The 24,508-nt window shown below is 48.3% G+C and overlaps 1 protein-coding gene across 1 annotated transcript in view; it reads left to right on the forward strand.

The window, feature by feature from the left end:
* Positions 1–24,508, forward strand: part of ITPR1 (inositol 1,4,5-trisphosphate receptor type 1) — a 320,973-nt gene that overhangs the window by 279,013 nt on the left and 17,452 nt on the right. Inside the window, 6 exon segments of the mRNA XM_036868683.1 lie at positions 4,435–4,599; positions 9,946–10,141; positions 11,481–11,573; positions 12,760–12,899; positions 13,480–13,645; positions 16,479–16,639. Coding sequence (XP_036724578.1) covers positions 4,435–4,599; positions 9,946–10,141; positions 11,481–11,573; positions 12,760–12,899; positions 13,480–13,645; positions 16,479–16,639 — 921 coding nt within the window.

The following is a 24,508-nucleotide window of genomic DNA, read 5'->3' on the forward strand; positions in this document are numbered from 1 at the left end:
CCACAGTTTTGTTTACATACAAGTAGGAATGCCTTCCATCCTCCCCAGAATCTTGGCCTGTGCTTCCAGCGCAGAAAAATATTATCTGGGTCAACTCTTAAAATAGCAGAAGCAAAGGAGAGCTGCAGGTGGCCGTCTCCCTCTTCCCCTTCTCACAGGACGGTGGACCTCTTAACGTACTCTCCGGGCACCGACAGTCTCATTTTCAGGGAATATTCCTCTCAGAATTAGGCAGACAAAGGGAGAGAAGTTGAGGTCTGGGTTAGTTTTGCCAATCAGGTCAAAGGTGTGCTAGGACGAGAGATTTTAGCCAGTAAGTCAAAATGACCGAATGTTAACACAACACCCACTTCTGGTGAGGACCGCAGAGAAGCAAGAGGAACTGTTGACAGAGATGGAGCTGGTGGAGAGGTAAGAAGAGAATCAAGGAGAGTTACCTCAAAGTCAGTAGTGACATTTGGAAATGCTATTTCACCGCTGTGGACGGGTAGGTGCCAACTCCATCTGTGGAATTCCTAGGAAATGGACACAACTGATATAAAGCCATAATTTGGAGAGGTTTCCTGGTGAAAAAATGGAACGAATTGGGACATGTGGGGATCTAAAACTGCCTTCCAGAGGTTTCTGCCCTGAGTGTATAAGGAAGCTAAGGTCACTGTTCAAAAATGGAAGTGATATTGCAAAAAAGGTGAATCCAGTAATTGAGGGCAATCATAAATGTCCCCACATGGCTGTTCAGATGGCAGCGGCAGCAAGGGCGCTAGGGGAGAAGGAGGACAGGGCTGAAGTCTTGTCTTAAAGAATGGAGACAGTGGGGCCATGAAGCAGGGATTGAGAGGAGCATCTTCCCCATAGGCCACAGCAGCGAGGGGAGCCCGGACCTTCTCAGGAGACGACCAGCCGTTGAGTTTCGCCTCCTCTGTGGCTCATGTACTGACATGTAGGGCCTGATCTTGTGCAAGGAACCTGGGCCCTGAATTTCAGGAAGACGCACTGGGCCTTCATCCTCCAGGTCCGCGTGTTCCAAGTTGATAAATCTTAGGCGAAAAGAGCGTTCCTTGGTCAAATCAATGTGCGAAATGCTGGTTAAGCAACATGAAAGGTTTTTTCACGGCAGCATTTCTGAGACTTTAACATGCTGATACGGGTTATGATCTGTAAGAAGGGACACTGGGTATTCGTGTTTCCCGAACTTCCTTTGCCCACATTTTCTGTAAAGTATCACTTGGAATTAGTGTTGTATAGAATATAGGTTGGGAAATTCTATTCCCAATAGTGGGAAATGATTCAGGGTTTTTGAGCAATTCAGTGGTTGAGAAAATTCCCTTGGTAGTGGCATGAATATACACGGATTTGAGCACGGGGGGTGGGGGACCACTTAGGGCCTCTAGCAGGGCTTTCGATTACGTGTGACAAGCCTGCGTCTTGGTCATAACGGAGAAGAAGGAAGGTACAGATGTCAGAGCTTCGGAGGGAACAGTGACACATGGTGGGCGTAGGGTCTGAGCCTTAAGCCTGAAAGCAGTGCAGGGCTTGGTCTGGGTCCTTTTCTCCAGGCAAAGAAGGTATTACTGTCTTGACTGGGTGATGAAGGAGGCAAGTGTAACTCCAAATTTTTAGTCACGGGAGGCTGGGAGAAGAATGATGCCTCCAGCTAAAACGAAGTCATGCAAGACCTGGTTTTCAGGGTGAAAATAGACCAAAATTGTTGGCTCACGGGGCTTGAGGTAACAAGACAAGCTATTAATGTTGGGCCTGATGTTTGGAAATGCATGACCAGAGTGACAGAGCCACATCAGCACTGAAGCAGGAAATGCAGGCTTCACCTGCAGTGAGAGGAAGCTTTTCAAGAAAGAAATACAGGAGAAACAAATTAAAAAAAGGAAAAAACACTCAGTATTTCAGAGGTTGTCTTCTGCGAGTTAATTCTTTTGTTGCTCTGGCCTTTGGTCATTCCATAGTTTTCTCTTTAACGTAAATCAGTTGGGGGGAAGACTCCATTTGGATAATTAATGACCATTCATAATACCATTAGCTGGGGGGGAAAAAGCTGAAACAGTAAACAATTATTTAGAGGGGATGAAAAAAGAGAAACGTTCACATGGAGCAATGGGAGAAGAAATAGCAGCTGTGGGCAACACCGCGAAGGAATGTTGGAGATCTGAGAGCTGGGGAAGCAGCCCAGGGTGGTATCCTGGCAGCCACGTGCAGGGAGGGTGGTGAGAAGGGTGCTGCAGGAGCTGGGGTTGGGTGCTAGGAGTGGACAGGGCAAGACGGCTGTGTGTGCCCTGGAGAATCGCTGGGGACGTGGGGAGAGCCGCTGCAGTAGAGAGCTGGGACCAAAAGCCACATCTGACACTAACCAAAGCGGGGTCCGTAGGAAGTGGGGACAGCAGACTAAGACCATGAATAGGAGACAGTTGCTGGTGAAGCGACAGAGAAGACGGGGGCAGAAGTTAAAGGGCAGAGGGGACTCAGGTGAAGTGGATTGCTCTATTGTGAATACCGCAGGTGCCTGGGCTTGTGTGAGGTCCTGGAATGTCGACCAGAGCGTGACCTTTTTTTTTTTTTTCTTCCTCTCTGAAACCCCAGCAACACAGTTCTTTCAGAATGAATGATGCTTTCTCCCCCTAAAAAGGATCCTACACTGGCAAAGGTTAGAATATTAGAAGAAAAAGACCTGGTGGATTGAAAGGTTAGCCTGTCTGAGAAAGCCGAACCTTCTCCATGGGTGTTGGCTTCCCCCCTTATCTGATTGCCGAGAAGCTCGCTTGCACTGACCCACCAGATTAACTGGCACCGCTTCCCCAGCACCTGTGGCCAAGCTAGCTCGGGTAGCAGGAGATGGTTTTACCAAGTGCAGCCGAAGCGCATTCTCTCCACCTTTCTCCTGATTCAGGTTTTTCTAGCAGCATGTTGCTATAGACAGACTTCAGGCATGGGGTTTCTCTCAAAAGTGGGACTCGGTTATACAGTAGGTCAGCCTTCAGTTGCAGGGGTCAGAAAACCTAATCCACGCTAATATAAGCAAAGGAGAAAATGTGCCTGAGAATCTAGAGCCTGGCTTCAGGTGTAGCTGAATTCAGGAGGCTAGACAGTAGCGTCAGGGCTCAGTTCCTCTCTTTTGGTTCTGCGCTGGTGGTACCCTTGGGCTCCATGGTAATGCAGGATGGATGCCAGCAGCCTCAGAGCTCACTTTCTGTCAGGTCCGAGGTCAGGGGTAAAGAACAAAGTTGTCTTACGCTGCAGTCCCAGGAAAGATCTCAGTGGGTGTCATTGACTGCATTTGGTCACGTGCTTATCCCTGAACCAGTTGTTGCCAGGGGATTGCCATAATTCTGACTGGCCAGGATGGAGCCCCACCCAGACCTCAAGGACCTATACATGGGAAGGGATGGATGCCCAGAGGAAAAATAGAAGTTATTCCCAACCCAAGAAGGGCCAAACGTTGGTACTTTATGAGGTCCCAGTTTGGCTCCTTCTGGGGGATAAGAGTAGTCTTCTTGGAGAGTGGGGGGGATCTGATAGTATAGGTTGGGAGGGAGACTTACCTTTATTCTTTATACTCTTCTATGCTATTGGAAAAAAATGCTATTACTCTTACCATGTATATATGACTATTTCAAATATGAGTTTATGAAAAAGAAGAAATCAGGAAAATCACATTTCTTTGCTTATTAATAAGGTTACATACTTTTCATATATTGTTTTTTAACTTTTGAGATGTAATTGACATATAATATTGTATTAGTTTTAGGTGTACAACATTTTGATTTGATGTGTATATGAATTACAAAATGAATACCACAATAAATTTAACTTTCATCACCAAAAAAAAAAAGAAGTTATTCCCAGAAAGGGGGGCAGGGGAATAGAACTCATCCTGAAGTCACTTACTTTCCCCTGCCCACCCCAAGAGAATTCTCATTTTCCCTGTAAAATTAGGAGCAATGGGTGACAAGAAGTGGCTGCTTCTCATTAAATTGCAACCCTCTAATGCCTAGAACGTAACAGAAAGTTAGAAAACACTTTTAATCATGCTGATCACAGGGTTCGTGGATTGAGGTGACTTCTGTGTTTGACTAACTCATGTAAGGATGTTAGAAATGATTCATATCTCATCTTGAAAATCATAATTTCAGTATGTGTTAATTTTGTTTTTGTCACTTACAAATGCCACTTGATTAGTGTTGCACATGAAGTTATTTGACTGTCACATTAACTTGCAATATGCCTGAAAAGCAAAGTAATGAAATGACTTTGATCCGCAGAACAGTTCTCAGCGCCTTCGATGGGCCCTGGGTGCAAAAGGAAGCTTTTGTTTGGGCACAGGTGCCGAGAGACGCTTGGGGGCAAACTGCCCTCGGCTCTTGTGAAGAGTCTCGAGTTCGCCATGGTCCGTGCTTATCTGACTGTTGCTGTCATTGTTGTCAGGTCTGCAATAAAATCATCTTTCTGATGAGCTTTGTGGGCAACTGTGGAACATTCACCAGAGGCTACCGAGCCATGGTTCTGGATGTTGAGTTCCTTTATCATTTGCTGTATCTGCTGATCTGCGCCATGGGGCTCTTCGTCCATGAATTCTTCTACAGTTTGCTGGTGAGTTGCTGGTGTTGAAAGATGTTACACGTGGGCAGCTAGGAGAGCATCCTCTGTCCTTCCTCCCCTCACAGACCCCTCCTTTTCATGGTGACTGGTGTGCCTGGGCTAACGAGGTCCTAGCCCGCGCTGTACGCAGCGTTTGGGGCATCTGGAGAGGAAAGGTACCCAGGGAGCAGGTCAGCTCTCAGGAGCCCAGGAGGTGCACGATCACACTGCGTGATCACGATGACAGATGATGCCCACCATCTAGATCAGGAGGTGTTGCCTCCATGTGCACCTTTGTTTGTCTTATTTCTTGGCCTCAGCCAGCACTTACAAGAAGAATGTTTTTGCGACTGTCACCTTCTGACAGTTCTCATGGGATCCATTGTCCAGTGAAAACATGTAGTGCCAACAAGAGCAGGAGCTATTTTCAAAGCCGCAAGACCCACGACAGTGAGCTTGATAGATTTATTGATCCAGGAGGCCTTTTCAGCAGAAGTTGTGTTCCAGTCTGAGCCGAGTGCTTAAATGTCTTGATTTTCCATTATTTTCCTCCTGAGCAGGTTTTTAAATGACAGACCTCTATCTGCTTATTCTCCTGTCATTACAGGGAATCTTGACCTGTAGAGTTGTAGATAAAAAACCACTTCATTGTACCTATGTCAAATGACAGGAAGCGTAAAATTGACCTTTCTGCGAGCAAAACCGTCCATAAAGGGAATAGAAGAAGTATTAGAATGTTTCTGATGATTAAAAAATGATCAAGGCCTAAGTGTTGACTTAAGACAAGGGACTTGGGAATACCCTGGCAGTCCAGTGGATAGGACTCTGCACTTTCATTGCCAAGGGTGCAGGTCCGATCCCTGGTTGGGGAACTAAGATCCCGCAAACCGCGAGGTGCAGCCAAAAAAAAGAAACGACGAGGGATTTACTTGCAAAAAGCAGGGCAAGGAAGGCACTTCCAGGAGTTGCCGTCCATGTGGTCTCCGGGCTGGTGACTTAACTGCGCTGTGCCTCAGTTTCCCCATCTACGAAATGGGGAGAACAGTCCATTTCCTGGCAGGGCCATCATAGGGATTTTCTGCTACTTCGCGTGTCAGGGTCTGAGAACAGCACCGCCACAGAAATGCTGAGCGATGGCCAGCTGTTATTACCGTCTCTGTCATCCCGTCTCCCCTCTCCCCTCTCCCATCCAAACACCATGAAGAATGCAGCATCTAGGCCTCCGGGATCAGCTCCTTCCATTAGTGGTGGATGTTGGCAGGCTGAGGGATATGGATATGGATTTGTTTCCCTCATTTTAAAATAGGTCTGGCCGTACTTTGAGGTTTTAGGCAAAGAGGTCTCTGGATACACTTGTGATGGCCATTACGTGCCCTATTTTGGTCGCTCTCTATCAGAGATCTTTAGAGCTCTGTGTATATTTCTAAGCCTTTTTGTCTCATGCAGTAACACCCCTGGGTGGGGTTCCTGTTTGTGAGTCTGGGAGGCCCGAGTCCGGAACCTGACAAATTCCTGTCCTCTCTCAGTGGGGAGGCAGAGTTGAGTCGGGGTCTCTCCCACGAGGTAGGGGAGTCCCCTTTAGACAGTGCCATCTCGCCTTGGCAGAGAATGACTTTTCCGACCATCTACATCCCGTTGGCTCTGTTTCCTTTTCTGTTCATCAAATCCTCTTCTTTTGGTCATTGGCAGTGCCAGCCGGTGCCAGAACTAGACGCGGTGGGTGTCATGGTGAGACGAGGCAGTGTCGTCCCAGCCCTCACGGGCCTCACAGTGTAGAAAAGAACAGTTACTGTCACTTACTGACTGTTCCCTGTGTGCTCTTTCTGTCCCCTCTCACGACCGCCTTTGAGGCGGACGAACTCTGCAAATTACCACTGGCGAGGTGGAGCCCGGTGAGGCAGGTCACCTGCCCAGAGTCGCACCGCAAGTCAGGGGCAGAGACCACAATAGCGACGCAGCTCTGTTGACTCCCGGGTCTAGGTGCTTAAGCACGGCCCTGAGCTGCCTTTCCTTTGAGCCTGTGAAAAAGCCCCTGCTCCGCTGAAACCGGTATTTCGCATTGCAGTCTGCATGTCTGCCTTGCCGTCCCTCACCCGTCACAGAAGGACCAGAGGAGCCCAGAGCTCCTGGTGATGTTACCTCGGCTCAGTGCACTTTGAGAAAGACTGACCAGGGTCCAATGAGACCGGGCTTGGACGCTTCGCATAGGTGCTTCTGCGGGGTTTCTAAGCCATCTGGGCCTTGACTTTCTGTGACTTCAAGTGACGTGTTCCTTTTGGTGTCAAAAGCAGTATTTAACGTGTCTGTTGGGAACCACAGACAAAATACTGAAACCGTTCACATTATTCCACAAATGAGGACAGCCTGTGACAGGAAGGAATTGGAGAGAGACCTGTAGCAGGGAAAACCCACACGTCACGTGAAAGCTCTACACCAGCGGGGCGGAAAGGCAGAGTGGGCGACTGTGGCCTAACTGAAGTTCACCCCGAGACTGGCTGAACCCGGTCCCAAGCCTGCCTTCAAGTTGTGTCCTTAGCAAACTATTAACATCCCAAGATGAAAGTGTGCAAAGTTCGTTAGCAGGCAGGTAAGAAAAGGAGAAATTCAGAGTAAACGTGGACGTGTTCTAATGTCAAACAGTGACGTACTGGTTAACACACGAGCGTGATCCCGTGTTGTACCTGTAATGTTGGGAAAGGTTCAGAAGCATGATCATGCCCACTTCTAGTGAGAGTGCGCTAAAACGGGCCTCGTTCTCTAACAGTGCTAAGGATAAATTGGTACAGCCTTTCCGGAAAGCAGTGGAGCGATATCGTGTGTTATAATATTTGACCCAACAGCTCCATTTCTGGAAACTTGCCAAAAAGAAATAACTGGACAGGTATATATACAGGCACATGCAGAGGTGTTCATCACAGCGTTACTTTTAATGATATATAATTGAAAACATCTTGACTATTTAAAAAAGGAAAAGATATTGGTTGAGTAGACTGTGGTTTTTCCATATACTGGAATACTAGGTGATCATTTTTTTTTTTTTGAAACTGACATAAGGTTTATTATTTTTTTCCTCAGAAAAAATTATAACAGAAACAAAGCTTAAAAACATAATGAAGTAAAACTTTCCTTAACAAAGATCCATGGACATAAAATGAAAAAGCTCTCAGAAATCCAAATAGATCTAATTGTTCTTTTTATTAAATATAGACACAGGTGGCAGCTATATTGCCCAAATTCAAGAGACTATAAATACCTCAGGACCATATTCGAATAATCTCTAGTCTAAAATGAGTGAAAGTACCAGAAGGAAGAGAGAAAAGGTATTATCCAGAAAATCAGACCACTGCTTATTTTTAACCAGAGCTGTGATGATAGTTATTTACTTAGATTTGAAAAAATATCTATTTTGATCACACCCTCACAGAGATTCTGAGTTTGTCAATCAGGCTATCATCCAGGCAGGTACTTTAACTAGGTGATCTTTTTGACATGAAAATGTTCATGATTCTTTTTACCAAGCAAGCGGACTGTATGCCAGCTTATGGTATAATATTTTAGTAAAAACATGTATGCGTACGTTACACTTTTTTCAATTATGTAGTAAGGTCAGAAAGAAAGAATTTGTTGAGTAAATGTCTATAGATATTGGAGTTATTAGTGATTTTTGTTTTTTTCTATGCTTTTTTGTGTTTTCAAAGTTTTCTCCATTGAACTTGTCTAATTTTCTAATTAGAAGAAAGTTTTTCCTTATTATCAAGTGATATATGTCCCTTGTTTTAAAATCAGAAATTATAGGTAAATGAAAAGGAAAAAGTTACTTGTCATTTCAGTGATTTGGGGGCTGTATAATCTCTACAGTTCTTAGCCCCAGAAAACAAGTGTCATTTGTTGTCTGAAGTTGCTCTTACTTGCTGCTTCATGGTGGGTTGCTGGAAAATATTTAACCAACATTAACAGCAACATTAGCCTTTGTACTCTTATATCGAATAAACGCCTCTTCCTTGCTTCCTTTTTAAGTGTCCTCCTTTACCCGGTGCCCTTCACACTGGTCTCAGGACGCAGACTGGCCTTATGGAGGCAGAGGGGCTAATTGAGCAGAAAATGAACTCAGACGTAAAATTCTAAATTGGAAGGGACTCGGAGATGAGCTAGTTCAGTCCACTGATTTTACAAATGCAGAAACTGAGGTCCAGAGAGGTCTCATGGCCCGATCAACAGCTTGCAACAAATTAAAAGCAGAGTCAGGATTCACACCCTTGTCCCCTGACTCACTTGGCTGTGCACAGTCATTCCCCAAAGCCACGGTGGAAGCAGGACCTTCAGGACAGGATCAGATGTCCACGCAGAGGCCATATTAAAGCCAGCCCCCCCAGGTCCAGAACAACGCCGTGCATCTCTTCTCTCATGGCTCTCCGCCATCCCTCCAGCCAAATATCTGAGATTGTAGTTCTTAGAAAACCAGCTGCTGGTCTCCCATACCTCTAAGTACCTCCAGGGAGCCTCCCTTTCTCATGAAGCCAAGTTCTTGCAAAGTGCAGGCCCCTTGGACAGAGGGCGCACCAAGATGGTGAACCCGCTGTGAACCGCAGGGCGTCTCTGCCCCGACCAGGGCCATAGGAAGGGTTTAGGCTTCCTGGCGTGCTACCACCGCCAGCGTCCCTGCTGTGTACTATCTGTGTGACCTTGGCCCAGTCTCTTCGTCAGGAATTTAATGATAATTACCATCAACTGTGGACTTACTCAGCACAGAAGTATGACTGTCTGCTAAGCACTCTATATACATTGTCTATTTATTCTTTACAATAAGTCTCTCTCCTCCAGTTTGCAAATGATGAAACTGAGGCTCTGAGAGGAAGGGGGTAGTACCTGGTCCTGGTGGCAGCAAGCGGTTGAGCTGAGGTTTGAACCTCTGTCCACTCCAGAGTCCCTGCTCCCTGGCCTGGCCCATTGCAGGTCAGCCAGTCCCATGTCCAGAGTGGCTGGCCCTTAATAGAAGCTCAGTGGATAATCCCTAAATGAATACCAGGACCCTCATCCCTTTCGTCCCCCTTGTCCTCTGCAGCTCACTGGTACAGCCTGTATTTTCTCTATTCCCAAGACCTCTAAGCTGCATGTAAACAACTTGAAATTGCTCTTGTTTCCCACCCTCCTTGTCTATATTTGTTTTTCCTTATTTTTACCATCTTGGTTTTCACTGTTAAGACAGGCAAGCATAACACGTTAAGAGTATAATGCTTTTGAGTTTCCGGAAGGGTAAATTCTTTATAAATCAAGTTGTCATTAGGGGATATGGATATCCATCTAATATAGAGGCTTCTTAAAATTGTCCCATTGTCGTCCTTTCGTTTGTTTTTAAAGCTTTTTGACTTAGTGTACAGAGAAGAGACTCTGCTTAATGTCATTAAAAGCGTCACTCGCAACGGACGGTCCATCATCTTGACGGCGGTCCTGGCTTTGATCCTGGTTTACCTGTTCTCAATAGTGGGCTACCTGTTCTTCAAGGATGACTTCATCTTGGAAGTAGATAGGCTGCCCAATGAAACCGCTCTTCCAGGTGGGTTTGGGATCTTCTGAGCTTTTTTAATGTTAAAAGAGTATTTCCTGATTACAACTGAACTAAAAATGATGACTTTGGCAGCGTAGGTATCTCCCTAACACTCAGAGTGTGAACTGAATACAGGGCTTAGTTTTCACTTCATTCAAAGGGCAGTATGATGTGTCAGTGCTAAGTGTGAGTGTCCAGATGCTACGTTGAACTTATTTACTAAAGTCCTATTTTAAACTAGTACAACATTTTCGTGAAACAGTTTGACCATGTATATTGAAAGCATAGGAGTATGCATCCCTCTGGCTTGGTAAATCTACTTCTAGGAATTTATCCTTTAAAAAAAAAATGTAGAAACAGATGTGTACGGAAGTATGTTCATTGCAGTGTGAAATTGGAAGCAATCTCAACGTAAGGGAGTGTTTCATTAGAGTGTGGTTCATGCATGGTGTGGTGAACCCTGCAGATATGGTACGTCTTTATAAACCTTCATGGAAAAGTACCCAAGATATGGTAGGAAATTGCAGAAGAATAACTACAATAGGATCTGTGTAGATTTTTATTTTTAATTAAAAAGCTCATATGTCTTATAACATATGGAAGAATATACCCCCAAACCGCAATCAGTGGCTGTCTCTGGGGCTTTTTTTTTTTTAAACAGTGTGCAAGTTTTACAGTGAGCTTATATGATTTTAATTTATAGAAAAAACAGAAGAGATTTCCTCTTTTGAGAGAGAGATACATATTCTTGAGTGATACCCAAGTGCCTTTTCCCTCAATTAAAATACTTGACAATAGTCAGTGAAATATTACTGGTTTTTCATCTGGTAGCCAGGCGCCCTGAGTCCAAGGAACAAACTAGGATTGTAACTAAGCCAGGCAGCCTTTTTCTCCCTCCCAAATGCTGCATTCTTGGCATGTAACTCCAGCCTCCAAGTTGACACTAAAAATGACATTCACTGCCAACCATCTTAGGGTTCTGAACTAAACTGATCTGGGCCTCAGATTTCCACTCCTGCTTCTCATGCAGACTTGGTATAAATCTTGCTGGAGTCTGTATGTTCAGTAGTATTTGTCGAAGAGTTTCAGCTGTTTGTCTTTAAAGTTGGAGAGGTGCTATTTAAGTGCGATATTTCTAGTAAGCTTACAGGAATTGACATTTCTGGCTTTTTTCCCATACAGATCACCAAATGAAAGTGTAAATTGCATCTCTGCTTTGAATTTATATGCAGGCTTGTCGGGTGTTATTTATGTAAAGAATTGTTTAATCAGCCGTGAATTGGGGACTTCAAACATTTTAACCATATGTTGCCAGATTGTTCATCATAAAATTTCCTTCTCTCTCCAGAAGCCAGTGAGAGTTTGGCAAGCGAGTTCCTGTACTCTGACGTGTGTAGGGTGGAGACTGGGGAGAACTGCTCCTCTCCGGCACCCAAAGAAGGTAGGACCTCGCAGCGTTACCATGTTAGTGCCAGGCTCCCCCCAGAGGCTTAGATGGTGCACATGACATTGGAAGCAGATGAAAGCAGACTCACTGCTCAGAAGTAAGGCCAGTAGCAAAGAGGAAGGGCTGGGAGAGAGGAGGGGGATGAAGCGGGGGAAAGAAGGCTATATGGGAAGAAAATAGCTGCTTCATGGATTCAGCCAGTATTTACTGAGTGCCCACTCTTTGCCAGGGACTGTGTGGTACTCTAAGATATAATACTATAGTGGCAGGGTCGGGGCGGGGGGAGAGGGAGGTGGGCCAAGAGGTGATTACTAGAGAGGGTGCTGAGTGCTGAGAATAAGGATGGAATATAGAAGATAGGCACCCAGCCTAATACTGGAGTAAGAGTATCACCTAGGCGATGACAGCTAAATGAAAACAGTAGAATCTTGGGCGAAGGAGGAGGGGTCGGTATTCCTGTTGGAGGGAACAGCATGCCTAAAGGCTTGGACGTAGAATACAGCATGTTTAGGGAGATAACGATCATAGAGCAGGAAGAAGTGAAGCCAGAGAGGTCAACAAAGGGCCAGATCATGAAGGGTCTTACATGTCAGGCTCAGGGGGTCAAAGCTTCCTTAAAGGATGATCCAGGTTGTTGAAAGGGGAGTGATATGATGAGATAGGTGTTTTAGCAAGACCATTCTCACTGCAGCTGGAGAAAAGAACAGGGCAGTCAGCAAGTTCTTCCTCCAAAAACCAGTAAGAATGGACAGTTTCCAGTTTAAAGCGATTTCTTCAGAGGACCAACTGTAAAAATGTTGCTGGATGTAGCCCTACAACATCCCCAGTGAGGCACCCGGGCCCTGAGCTGAGAGAAGAGATGCTTATCACTCAGTACTGAGCGACTTACCTAAGGTCAAGCGCCTGGTCAGAGCTGACACTGTAGTTTAAAATCTGAAAACGATAGGGAATATTTTAGATTTAATAGAGGGAAGGGCAATTCTGGGCTTGAGAAATTAGCAAGGTTTAGTGATGAAAACAGTGATGAAAAAGAAAGCTTTGGATGCTCGATTCCTTTCTTTTATTCTTTCTGGCTCCTGTCTGTCAGCTGGTGAGGTGGCATTCAGGAATCCTGATCTCCAAATCCCGGTATCTCTTTTCCCTCACGTTTCGCATCTCTCACGACTTGGCGTGTTCGCAGAGCGGGTCCCTGCAGAGGAGACGGAGCAGGATAAAGAGCACACGTGCGAGACGCTCCTGATGTGCATCGTCACGGTGCTGAGTCACGGGCTGCGGAGCGGGGGCGGAGTGGGAGATGTGCTCAGGAAGCCGTCCAAAGAGGTAGCTGCGCCCCAGGGGAAGGAAGAGCAGGGGGGCAGGGTGGGTGGTGAGAGCACAACGCAGGGGGCTCCAGCGTAAACCGAAGACACAGAGGCAGAGCTGGGAGCGGTGACGAGTCGACATGCGTGCGGGACCAGCTGCTTAGGGCTGCTTTCCCCTCCGGTCACCCTCGAGTTGCAGCCCTGGGAGGAAGCCCCGGCGCGGAAGAGGGGCAGCTTCTGCTCTCCTCTCCGTGTATTTAAGCCATTCCTTCCTTCGGGGGCCAGGTCCGGCCTGCATGAACACATTTGTAAACCCCTTAGATCCCAGGAGGCTGCTCTCGGGCACGTGCCACGTGACACTTGGAGAACTCACAATATACACAGCGGGTGTGAAAAGAGCCGCATTTGTGGCTTTTACACTTTGACGCCCAACGTAACGTGCCGAATGAAGCACACGGCGCTGCCGGGGGTTGGGGTGGGCCAGGAGGGCTGGGACATCTGACTTGGATGCATCAAGTCCCCTCCTTCCGCCCCGAGCCCTGCAGACCCAAGTGCTGGGGAGAGGGGGTAATCCGCTGACGGAGGCGCCTCTTTTCCAGGAGCCCCTCTTTGCTGCCCGAGTGATCTATGACCTCTTGTTCTTCTTCATGGTCATCATCATTGTCCTTAATCTGATTTTCGGGGTCATCATTGACACCTTTGCCGATCTGAGGAGTGAAAAGCAGAAGAAAGAGGAGATCTTAAAGACCACGTGCTTTATCTGCGGTGAGTGGTGCAGCCTGGCTTTTGCCGCGGGGCTGGGGGTGCCCAGACTCTCCGTGGGAAGGGCCGCTGCTGTTCTCCAGCGTCCCTGCCCTTGGCACTGAGCAGGCCTCTGATCCGTTCTTCTGGGGAGTATCTGGAGTGCCCATGGACTTAGTGCAGCGCTTGCCAGTTGGTTTTAAGAAATGAAGTTTGGGCTAGCAGAAACATCATGGTACATCATTTGAAATGTATGTGTCTCAGGGTCTCATGGTTGTTGGGCTGCCAGAGCATCTCTTGTTCCCATTCTAAGTAACTAGAATGGAGATCTTCCCTCCACCTCCAGCCTGTGGATGTCTTTACTGCAGATGGTAACAGGTTTCAAGTGGAAATAGAGTCCTCTAAGAGCATATAGTGCAAATGTTCAGAGCTTGGGCTTGGGAGTCAGGCCTGGTTTCTGATTAAACCTCTGCCACTTAGCTGTGTAACCATGGTATAGTCACTTCACTTCTCTCAACCTTTATTGCTCATCTGTTAAAATGGGTACAATAATATGTACTTCTCTGCCTTATCTTGGGACTTAGGAGAGCTAGTTTATGAAACATGCCTAGCATAGCACGTGCACTGTGTAGGCACTTAATGATAAGTAGTAAACTGCTACATAAGGGAGGTGCATGGGGTACCAAAGATACCATTTTCAGTATAACTACAAGGAAATACATGTAAATGCAGATTAATCATGTAGGAATCTGGGAGCTGAGTAGTCATTTCAGGATTGTTCATAATGTAGTTACTAAATACATAAATTTCCTACTGGTGTGTCTACTCAAAGAATGATCATTTTTCCGTTTCAAAACTTAAGATCTTAGCTTTTTGCCCCCTTAAAACCATTTAAAACTTTTCATTTTGACAGAATTCCAGTTACAGAAGTCATAAGAATAGTACAAAGAATTTCTATATACTCTTTACTCCAGTTCCTCACATGTTAAAGTTTTCCTTCATTTTCTTTATTCACACACACACTATTTTTCTGAACAGTTTGAGAGTGGCTGGCACAATGCCCCTTTATCCCGATTTCAATACTATATATTTCCTAAAGATAGGGCCCTTCTCATATATATGCAATATAATTATCAAAATTGGGAAATTAACAAGGATGTAATACTCTTACTTAACCTACAGATCCTAGTCAAAGTTCACACTTTATCCCAATAATGTCCTTTATAGCAAATGATAGTCCCAGGTCATGTGTTGAATTCAGTCCATTGACATTTTTGAAGAATATAAAAGTTAGTTGTCCTGTAGAATGTCCCTTGGTTTGGGATTTTCTGACGTTTCCTCATGGTAAGATTGAGATTATGCATTTTTTTATAGGAACATCAAAGAAATGCTGTATTCTCCTCAGTGCATCATATCAGGAGGTACATGATGCCAGTTCATCTTATAACTGGTTGTATTAACTCTGATCCCTTGGTTAAGCTGGTAATTGCCCTGTTTCTCCACTGAAGTTACTTTTCTGCTCTTTGTAATTGAGAACCATTTTATGAGGAGATACTTTGAGGCAACATAAATATCCCATTATTTCTCAAATTAAATGTTAACTCACCAGTTTCTGCATCCAGTTTTTTCCTGAGTCTGTGATTGTGATGTTTGCCAAATGATGATTTTCTTACTTTCTTGTTCTTTCTACATTTGTTAATTGGCTTTTTACTTTAACAAATAACTTTCTCTTTTCCCTGTGTATATTTGTACTTTTGTATTTGTAACACAATGGATTTGTGTATTTTTAGTTAATTCAGTGGGTTATGTAATCCTTTACTGTCACAATTTATTCTGATGCTCAGATTGCCCCAGATTTTGAGAGCCCCTTCAAAGCTGGCTTCTGTGTTTTTGCCATGTCACCATCATTTATTATGGAGACTTTCTTACTTTTTTAGCACCATGAGATAGTCTAGATGCAAGCTCATCTTGTATCTTCCCTGACCCAGCCCTGGTTGGTATCAGCCATTTCTCCAAAGAGCTCTGGTTCTGTTTAGTGGAGACTGGTATTTAGAAGCCAAGATCTGGTGACTGGGTGCACTCATTCCTCTTGGTGTGTCACTGCTCCCAGGGCTAATTAGGGCACAGATCTAGAGGACACATGTATCCACACAGTTCTCTATCTATTTTATAAACACATGAAAAAGGATGAGTTCACACCCATACCTCTAATTCCAATTCAACAATCAGAGTTTATTTTCTCTCTCTCCCTTTCCATCTTTGTGCTCCCTTCTTTGACAGTTAGATATCTGACTCCCAGTATCACCATGTATTCATTTATTTCCTCAATCTAAGAATACACAGAAGCTATTTTCAGAATTGCTCACCTATACCTCTGCAAAATATAAACTTACCAGCTGGCGTTTAAACTGTATGTCTAGTTCTTTTTGTCCTTACACTGTCTCCTCACAAACCTTTTAACGTGTCTCCCTTTTGACATTTACCTGGGAGAAGGGACTTCACATTCACTGGTTGCCTGTGTGCACGGGCCTGTCACACCCACACTCATTTAACCCACACACACTCCTGGAACCTAGATGGTTGTCTTCCCATCCCCTGAGGAGGCAGCTAAGGCACCAAGGTGGAGACCAAACAGTGACTGGTCAGTGGCAGAGGTGGAACCCAAGCCCAAGTCCATCTGACCCACAGCCTGTGTGTTTTCCTGCTATGATGCAGAAGTGAATGCATTTATAAGGCCAACAGAACCCAACCCTTTAGAAAGATGGGAGTGAAACCACAGCCGCCTCTCTATGGGCAGTTCTCTCGTGGGTTTTTCTGCGCCACGGCTGCTCACTCGGGGCTTTCTGTCTCTTTTTAGGCTTGGAAAGAGACAAGTTTGACAACAAGACCGTCACCTTTGAAGAGCACATCAAGGAGGAGCACAACATGTGGCACTACCTGTGCTTCATCGTCCTGGTGAAAGTCAAGGACTCCACGGAGTACACGGGGCCCGAGAGCTACGTGGCGGAAATGATCAAGGTGAGCGGGGAGAGCTCCTGGAGGCGGGTCGCGCTCCGGCCTGCTGGCCTGGCCTCCACTCGGAGCATGGTGCTGGGAGCCAGTGGGGAAGATAACAGCCGGCGTCTACGGATCCCTTACCACGGACCGGGCGCTAGGCTCTGGAACTTCTTCGTGAGTCTTTGCAGGTGATCTTCAGAAACCCCAGACAGGTGGTGTCATCTCCAGGTTAAAGGAGGAAGCACTGCAGCTCAGAGAGATGAGCACACGGCCGCCCGAACCGGGGCTGGGCTTCTAACCTAGATCTCACCCTGTAGCCCGCCTTCCCATCTCTATGTACGTGGCCTCTTTTCTTGATGACGGATCCTTCTCTGTTTTTTCTCCTTATATAAGACCTGGTCTCTAAGCGGTATATTTTTTAAATGATCACTCGGTGTAGTTCAGCCTGGTTGGTCTGTTTGGCCTCAGCCTAGCCTTTCTGGGAGACAATTTGCTAATCATCAGGAAGGGATCACGTGAGGGAGGAATCTGAGTCCCAAATGAATCTTCTGGCTGACGGGGAGCGTGACCGCCGTGGCCCGGGAAGGGGGAAGCTGCCGCAGGTTTGCAGAGTGCTCTTCTCAGGCAGGGCTTTGTAGAGGCACCAGGCGTGTGCTCTGGGGGTCCCGGGCCAGCTGTCCTTTCATCCCTGTGGTTCTGAACTTCATTGAAACGTTCAGGGGCGTATGGTAAAGCGACGAGGCATGGGCTGTGAAGTTCAGGGAGTCTGTGATTTACACCAGCTCACTGAGGAGCGGGGACCATGAGCCGGGAAGAAAGACTACACAATTCACTGATCTCCTTCCTGTTGCCAAGGACTTGAGCACTCTGCCCAGGTATAAGTTATCCTAAATGAGCCCTTCTGTGTTTTTTTATGCAGATGTGATTTTAAGGCTTTTTATGCAAAGAAAGCCCAGGTGAGGGCTGATCCCTGGCGGTGGACACCGGCAGGCCAGTACTCACGTGGCCCTAGTTCTTGAGCACCCAGTTCTGAGGGGCTTTTCTGGGGATGCTGTACCGTCTGTACCATGGAGGCCCTTAAGTCTAATTCCGTGCTTCTCATAATTTAATGTACATATGAGTCATCTCGAGAGCTGGTTAGAATTCAGATTCTGATTCAGCAGGCACTGGCAGAACTTGAGCTTCTGCATTTCCAACAAGCTTCCAGGGGATGCCAAAGCTGCTGGTTCGTGAATCATACGCTGAATAGTAAGAGTCTAACAGGAGAGACAAAACAGATACTGTTTTAAGAAATTATCAGCCAAACTGGTTATGTGACTGCCGAGGAGAAGCATTCCTTCTTCTATGTGGATTTAGCTGTCTGTGGTCTGTGAAGCTCTTCCACATCTCTTATTGTGTTGCATGAAGAAAACTACCCAAAGTGGGGAGCCAGGAAGAGAGAACTTTGGGGGTGAGGAGAAATAGATGGGGTTTCACCACAGAGACGACTTTTTGAAAAGTTTTAAAAGAGAGAAGGTACAGTATTTCCCTGGCGCTCCAGTGGTTAGGACTCCGTGCTTCCACTGCAGGGGGCCCGGATTCGATCCCTGGTCGGGGAACTAAGATCCCGCAAGCCACGTGGTCCAACCAAATTAGAAAAAAAAAAAGAAAGAGAGAAGGGTAGAGAGACCAGAGTGATTAGAGTAGGAGAAGGCAAGGAGAAAAAAATAACACAAAGAAGGGGGAGAAAAAGACACAAGTCCCAGAATGAGGGTGATGGATGTCCTCTTTTACAGATGAAAGGGAGGCTTAAGGTTAAGTAAGCTGCCCAGGAAGAGCTCAGAAGCTGGGATGCAAGTCCGGGTTTAATGACCCGGAACTGCACTCCATAACCCCAGCATTGGGAGGACACGGGGAGGGTGCTGGCGGCTCTGGGCCAGGTGGGAGCAGGGTCTGTTCTTAGGGAGGGAGACTGGGAATTCTGGTGGTTGTCGGGTGCAGATGTTCACAGGGTAGGTTTCCGGGGTCAGGACACATTAACTGAAAAGCCTTCAGGTCCTTTCTTTTCCTCCTGGTGTCGACAGTGCCAAATTAAACCGCGTTTGATCGGCATTCATGCAGACACAAACCTATCTGCATTGCTTAAACCAACCTGCGTTTGCATTAAATCCTTTAATGTTTAGAAGAGATAGCCTGTAGTTTTCACCCTCATCACACATTCCTTTTCTCCCCTTACTTCGTTTGCCTCTCTCTGAACGTGCCCTGTCTTTAAGTCTTTCGGGGGCCAGTTTTGAAGTTTTCTGTTAATCACCTTGCTTTACGGTCACAGAAAAGTCTGGTGCACTTCTGGGTTTCCGTCTCAGTCATGAAGACTTAACAGGAGGCTTGTGAGCAGTCATCCGATGAGGATTACGAGCCAGAAGCCACCCCCAGCCGGCCACCCAGCATGCTCAGAGCCCCCTGCGTTCACCGTGCTTTCCCATCCGCATCATCCTTTGTATGAGAACTTCTTGTCAAACAGCCTAAAAATCTGTAGCATCAAAGAATTCTGAACTCTGAATGTCCAAGTTGCTGAGGAACCAGATGTCTTGTGTGCTGGGCGAGGGCCCAGGAAGCGTTCGATCCACCAGCGGAAAGGCGATGCCATTTTGCCAACACCGTTCCTGGCGGTGTCTCGCCCTGAAGCCGCATGAACCCCTGCCGGGCAGGCTCCCTGGAGAGCCACAGTGGGCTAGGAACTGGGGGTGCCCAGCTGAGTCACTCAGTGCGGGGCTGGCAGCCCGAGGGAACTCAGCCGCCACCATGGCGCTGGCTCCTTCCCCCCGCCGCCCTGCCCCGGTCATGGGCTCACTTAGATGCCCCAGACGCAGCCCCAGCCGGTGCGGCGGTCCTCAGCGTCCCTCCTCGGGAGGCGGGCCCCTGGGAGGAGAAGCCAGGAGATGTCTCGAAGAAGCCAACTCCGGGAGGCTGCGAATACTCCAGCGTCAGGAGGGAGAAGGGCAGCTGACCAGCAGCGTCAGACGGAAGGAAAGGCCGGCCAGGAGTCCGTGAGGCCCTTTGGCTTATCACGTCCCGGAAGAAATCACTGCGACGGGCTCTTTGGGTTCCTCGGGAAAACCGCCTCTTGCTCCGTGGCTCGAGGCTGTGGGTGTTGAGTTCTTCTTCAGCTCTCCTTTAGCCCGTTCGTTCAGATCCCAGGGACTCCTAAAGAACTGGGATGTCACAGTTGCCAAAAGACGACCCTACAGAGCCCAATGGAAAAGGCCCCGGGCGGCCGCTCGGAGGGTGGGCGAGCTCTGCAGATGCCCCGAAAACAACTGCTTGCAGATGGGGTGTCAGGGATGGCAACTAGGTTTTCATCTCAGAAACCAACAACTGCTTAGTAGACTCTGCCAGGGGCTCTGATGGGAGAAGGGTTCTTAGAGGCCCAAGCTGACTTTGAGAGGGCAACTCCTGAGGCTGCAGTTCCCTCGAGAACTGGCCGACGGTCAGGGGGCCAGGACCTCTCTCTAGAGACGGAAACATCTGGAAAGGAGCATTTGATGCTCTGCCTCACAGTCAAGAACTTAGCAACCGGATGTTCACCCACAAATTAGTTTTCGTCTAAACATAATAGAAAATTGTTTCCCTCTCCTTTCACTGGAGATGGGAACTTTCCTGGCAAAGCCAGGGCCCGGCTGATGCCTCCCATGAAGTCATCACCACCTAAGAATGGGATCTGGGGGGCAGAACAGCGAAGGTGTGAGTTTTGGCTCTGGCCCTTCCGAGCCAGGTAACCCCGGGCAAGTCACGGGCCTTCCCTGACCCATGTGTGAATCAGGGTCGGTGTCCCCTCACGTGTCCACGGGGTGGTGGAAAGGAGAGGAGCGTGTGGGCGCGGGGGCAGAGGCGGTAAGCACTCAGGCACAGAGCCGTCAGCCGGGAAGCAGAGGGCTACAGTGTGGACAGCTGGTGCGAACACTGACTCCTAGGTGCCAGGGCTGCATAAGGCGTCTCGGCTGTTGACGTGCTATTACTGAGAAAAGTCAGAATGGGCATCCTCCAGTGGAAAATTCCTGTGTGTTCCTCTCTCTTAAATTTAAAACTGTTGTGTCCTTAAATGTTGAAGCAGGACGAGGCTGATGTTATCACTGTCTCTCCGTTGAGTCGGTCACGGATACGTGTGACTTCTCTCTGTGTGTTTAGGGCTGTCCTCTGCTCGGGTTCAGTGCCCAGGACCAGGGGTTCCGGCGATGTGGGGAGTGCCCCCGGAGTGCTGTGTGTTAGGTTCTATCACGATTATACTGGGTTAGCTGGTGGGTTCGTCTCTTGGCTTTGCGCACATGATGGGAGGTGGCGCTGCGAGTAGGTGACTTTGGGACCCTCAGCCTCTTCTGTGACTCTCTGAGTTACAGGACTCCCAGCGCCACCCGGTACTGCAGAGCCGGTCTCAGATTCGTTGACTCAGGCCCCAGACAGGGCTGAACGTTCAGAGAAATGTGACTACAGAGTGACCTCACTTAGCCCTGGCAGTTCAAAGGAGGAGGAAAAACCCTGAGTTCCCTTCTCCCCATATGAACTTGAAGTCTGGTGCTACCACGTAGAGTTTTGGCGATAGCCTTTATAATAAGTGGACTGTTTTTTTAACCCTGGACTATAATTTATGTACCACACGCCCTTGCTTGAATGATGTTTAGAGCTATTTGGCTTTTCTCCATTGCCAACTGAAATGAGAATTTGTGTTAGTCTATACATGATGATTTGATAGGCCATGCAGTCTGATGTATTTAACCAGAATAAGTGGTAAATCAGTTGTGAGTATCTTTGCCTGAAGGAATTTAAATACTGCACAGTGGGCGTGTTGTAGGTAAAAGATCAAATATATGATTCCAAGCAAAGACCCAGCAGCCCAATTTTCTATGACAGTCAAGCTCAGGAGAAAAGTCAGTCCTTGAAAAGCAGACTTAAGTTATTCTTGAAAGTTAGAAACTCGAGAAGCATTAAGAGGGAAGGCTGGTAAAGAAGACCAAACAATCACTTAAATATTAAGGCATCTGTTTTGCTAATAAAATAGAGATTTCCCTTCTGAAGCTTGGAATTCTCCCTTGGCAACGTAAAGTGTATTTTCAGAGGTGTGTTTTTGAGTTAATCGCATTTAAAGACAGGGTGATCAGATGGGGTACCGCTCATCCATAGCTCACAGGGGCTGCTCTGGCCCCTCCTCTTTGCCGGGATAGCGTGTGAATTGACGAGTGAACTGAACGGTGACCTAGCTGGGGAGAACCTTCTTCCATGCCAGCCTGATTCTGGGGCACAGAGGGTGCTCCTGTGAACTGTGGGCTGTGCCGTGCTTTGCCCTGACCCGAGCAGACTGGATCATACCGTGGTAATAGGTCTCGTTTAATCAGTATGTACTGAAATAAATGCTTTGCGTGCATGATCTTGTTTGGTCCCCATAACAGCACTGCAGGTGGCACTATCACCATCTCCCAGACGGGAACCTAAAGCCCAGGAAGGTTGAACCGCTTCTCCAGGGTCACACGGCTGAGAAGTGCTCGGGCTGAGATTCACATCCAGGTCTGCTGATTAGCGCCCACCCTGGAGGTGTCCTGACATGTGCACGTTCAGTGTGGCTCCACCTGTGCTCGCACACATGCCTCAGTGTCGAGAACCCGCAGCCGCTGGGCTCTGGATGCAGCAGGTTTTCCTGACTAGGACTGGCTCACCTCCCGGGCCCCTCCTCTCCGCAGCGGTGCTGAATTAGCTGCCTTCAGAAGAGGCAAGGGCCGGAAAAAGGGGGATAGGGAGAAGAGCAGGAGAGAGGATCCCCTAGGGAATGCGCACAAATAACACGATGGGGTTAAGTCTCTGAGCTGCCGCCAGCACCACTAGTCAGGCAGCCACCTGAGTCCGGTGCTACAGGGCTTGTTTAAAAGACGGGAGTTCAGGAATGGCAGAGAACAGCTCTTACAAAGGGAGTACCTGCCATAGGTGTTCATTTGGACTTGCTACAATCTGATAAACTTCGTGACCCTCACCTAAGCTTGGAACAGGGGATGATATTTCCTTTGGTGACCACATTTGGGGAGAGAGAGGGGTTGGTTAAAGGGGAAGGACGGTTCACCGGAGCCACAGCCAGACTTGGGCTCCCACACCCAGGTGACTCATGTGAACGCACAGAACTCCCTGAAAATTAAACATCAGAGCTCCTGATCCATCATCCCTGAAGCCTGGCGCCGACTTTTTCCCACAGGAGCGTAGGCCGCGCTCTCCCCCTGCCTGCCCATCCCCCTACTCCCACCCCCCACACACACTGATCCCCCGGAGATTTCCAGTGTGTTCCATCTTGTATCAGTTCACTTGGCCTCCTCGGACTTCGGGTGCAGAGGGAGGGGCGTGCACCTAAGGCTCCCCGACCTCCCCTTTCCCGAGTTTTCGCCTCACCTGTGCTTCGCTGTGTGCCTGGCAGGCGGCGTGATACCGTGACGTGGAAACCCTCTGCTTCCGCACAGAGGTACAGGAATGGGTTTGGGCTTTTATGCTGGAATTCCAGTGAGGATATGCCGTGGGGCGGGGGGGGCTGTTGATAAGACCCCGAGATGTGTCTTCCGCTCTCCTGCCTGAGCCGGGAGGTCACGGGTTGCTTAAGATGCCCGCTGGGCTCCGCCAGCCCTCGGCGGGGCTGGGTAGGGATACGGGCTGCGCTGCCCTCTCATGCAGCCCAGAAGGCTTTCTGAAGTCCGCTGACACCACGGCGGAGTTCAGGCACGGCGGAGTGCGGGGGAAGTGGAGAGGGATTTGGCACTCGCCTCTCGGCGGCTGGGAACAGCGCGTCGGCATCACTGGACGTGCCACCCAGCCGGCCAGACGCGCTCTCGCCCCACCCTCTGCGCTTGAGCCGGGGTTCGTGTCCATGGCAGCTGCAGGGAGCAGTTGCCCAGCTTAGGTTTCCCCACCCAGGCTCACACCGCGTCCCGCCCTCCAGTGTGGAGGCACGAAGCCGCCCCTGCGCGGCCGTGCTTTGTGGGCGGCTTCCTCCTGTCCGGAAGCGCTCGGCATCGGGAGCCGGGTCCGCGCACGGCCCTCCCGGCCCTGTCCTCCGAGTCTCCCACGCCTGCCCTTCGCCGGGGTGTGCGAGGGCACTGTGTGTGGCAGCGAGGGGAGCCATGAACTTGCCGTTCGCGCAGGGCCCCGGGACTCGGGTCCGTGAGCCTGGGCGGAATACGAGCGTGGCTGCCGGCGGGTTCACCGCCTCTGCTAGGGTCAGTCCCAGGGTGTGTGTGGGGACTGACGTGTTTGTACATGCTTGTACACGTATATAAAATATTTCTTTACACGCATATTTCTCCCAATTCAGCAGATTTTTTAAGCTCCCAAAATGCACTCTTCTCCCTTCCACACCTTGAGCCCGCCTCCCGCTCCTCCCCCACCGCAGACCCCACTGGGCCACCGTCCCTGCCCCTTCGGTCCCCGGCTCCGTCGCCACGCCGGTAACTCCCTGGCCTTCACGCCTTCATTTCCTCTCTGCTCTGAACACGGACTGCGTCTGACAGAGCCGGACGGTAGTGCCCGATGCCACTGAGAGGTGTGACCACCTGGCCTTCGTGAGAATGTGCTGAATTTGTTTTCATCGAGTACATATATTCAGGATTCTTTAAAATGTAGCTCTTCAGAATGAGGCCTACTAGTGTGTGTCTAGGGAACGTGAGAATGAGGAAGAGATGCTAGCATTTAGGTACAGCTGTTCGTATTTAAAGGTTATGACGTGGACAAGGTCTCAGTTTCTCCTTTCACAAACGCACTTTTTTACAGGGCCACTGTGTTACCACCTATAAAGTGAGAAAGTTGAACCAGAGGGTCTCTTAGGCCACCTTTAGCTCTGCAATTCCACGAAGCAACTTTCAAACGACCACCGAGGGTCTGTGTCAGGAG

The sequence above is a fragment of the Balaenoptera musculus genome, chromosome 11 (genome assembly GCF_009873245.2).
Source record: "Balaenoptera musculus isolate JJ_BM4_2016_0621 chromosome 11, mBalMus1.pri.v3, whole genome shotgun sequence".
In the NCBI taxonomy this organism is placed as follows: Eukaryota; Metazoa; Chordata; class Mammalia; order Artiodactyla; family Balaenopteridae; genus Balaenoptera; species Balaenoptera musculus.